Source organism: Pinus tabuliformis, chromosome 2_1, assembly GCF_031772625.1.
Source record: "Pinus tabuliformis cultivar Carrire ecotype Pingquan chromosome 2_1, CPIR1, whole genome shotgun sequence".
Classification (NCBI taxonomy): Eukaryota; Viridiplantae; Streptophyta; class Pinopsida; order Pinales; family Pinaceae; genus Pinus; species Pinus tabuliformis.
In genome coordinates, this window is record NC_142299.1 from 371,235,628 (window position 1) to 371,237,007 (window position 1,380).

The 1,380-nt window shown below is 44.3% G+C and overlaps 1 protein-coding gene across 1 annotated transcript; it reads left to right on the forward strand.

The window, feature by feature from the left end:
• Nucleotides 1-267: 267 nt before the first annotated feature.
• Nucleotides 268-777, forward strand: LOC149200413 (uncharacterized). Its single transcript, XM_089400942.1, has one exon. It carries the CDS (start codon nt 268-270, stop codon nt 775-777), a length of 510 nt encoding a protein of 169 aa, XP_089257068.1.
• The last annotated feature ends 603 nt before the right edge of the window (nt 778-1,380 follow it).

Genomic DNA, 1,380 nt, shown 5'->3' on the forward strand with positions numbered 1-1,380 from the left:
AACTTCACCTCTGATAATTCGCTCACTGCAGTACTCACTTAGAAGGACGAGATGAATAATGAATGTCCCATCTCCTTCATGAGCGTAAGCATGCAGGGACCAGAACTCAACTCCCCCACCGTTGATAAGCAAGCATACACAGTTTACAAGGCGGTGAAACACTTCAGGCCCTACATGCTGAAGAATCACTGCATAGTCTACGTCCCTCACCCAGTAGTCTGCACATTGCTTGTACAACAAGAACTGGGTGAACAACGTGCAAACTAGATGATAGGCTTGCAAGAGTATGATCTTGAAATCAAGCTGGTTCACACAATCAAAGGACATGGGCTCTACAGACTCGCAGCCAAAGCAGTACACGCCTCGGAGAGTGAAGAAGAGCTTGTCGGCTGGGAGAAGGAAGTTGAGATGTATGACATAAGGCGAGCAACACCCACTGAAGACGGAACCTCTTGGTATGCAGATGTGCACCAGTACCTTGATCACGACACCGTACCCTCTCACTTTTCCATTAGACAGAAGAGGGAATTTCTCCTCAAAGATTTAGCATATCAGTCAATGCACAAAGTTCTTTACCGAAATCACAGCAACAAAGTTTTGCTCAAGTGCCTGGAGGCACAGGAATCAGAGAAGGTATTACAAGATCTGCATGATGGACACGCAAGGGGTTACTTTGTGGGAAACACCACCGTGCACAAAGTTATGCGAGCCGGTTTCTACTGGCCCACGTTATTCAAGGATGCACGTGTTTATGCCCACAAGTGCTCGGTCTGTTAGCAATGTGATGACAGAATATGAAGGTCAGCAACCCCACTGCACCCTGTTACAGTGATTGAACTGTTCCAACAATGGGGCCTAGACATCATTGGGGAGATTTTCCCACATTCATCAAAACAACAATGCTACATTCTAACAACAATTGATTACTTCACGTGGTGGACAGAAGCAGTTCCGCTCAAACAAGTGAACGACCAAGAGGTCACCAGCTTCCTCCAGCAGAACATCATCTCACACTTCGACGTCTCGGTATCACTTGTTTTTTATAATGCAACGTACTTTTCGTCTTTAAAACTTTATGATTTTGCATTACAAAATGGTATTGTGCTAAAACACTCATCCAACTACTACCTGCAAGGAAATGGTCTAGATAAATCCATGAATAAAAACCTCATCCGCATAATAAAAAAGATTGTTTTCTCTTAGCAACGCAACTGGCATACCACTCTAACGAATGAAATATGGGTTGACCGCGTAACACCCAAACCTTCTATGAATACCTCACCATACTTCCTTGTTTATGGTAAAGAAGCCATCCTTCCACCTAATATCTACTTTCCTGCACTCTAGCTATCCCAAGAATCCCAAGGCAAGCCTTTCTAG

Coding starts and splice junctions, on each gene's coding strand:
- LOC149200413 (XM_089400942.1), top strand. CDS start 268: ATGATAGGCTTGCAAGAGTATGATCTTGAAATCAAGCTGGTTCACACA.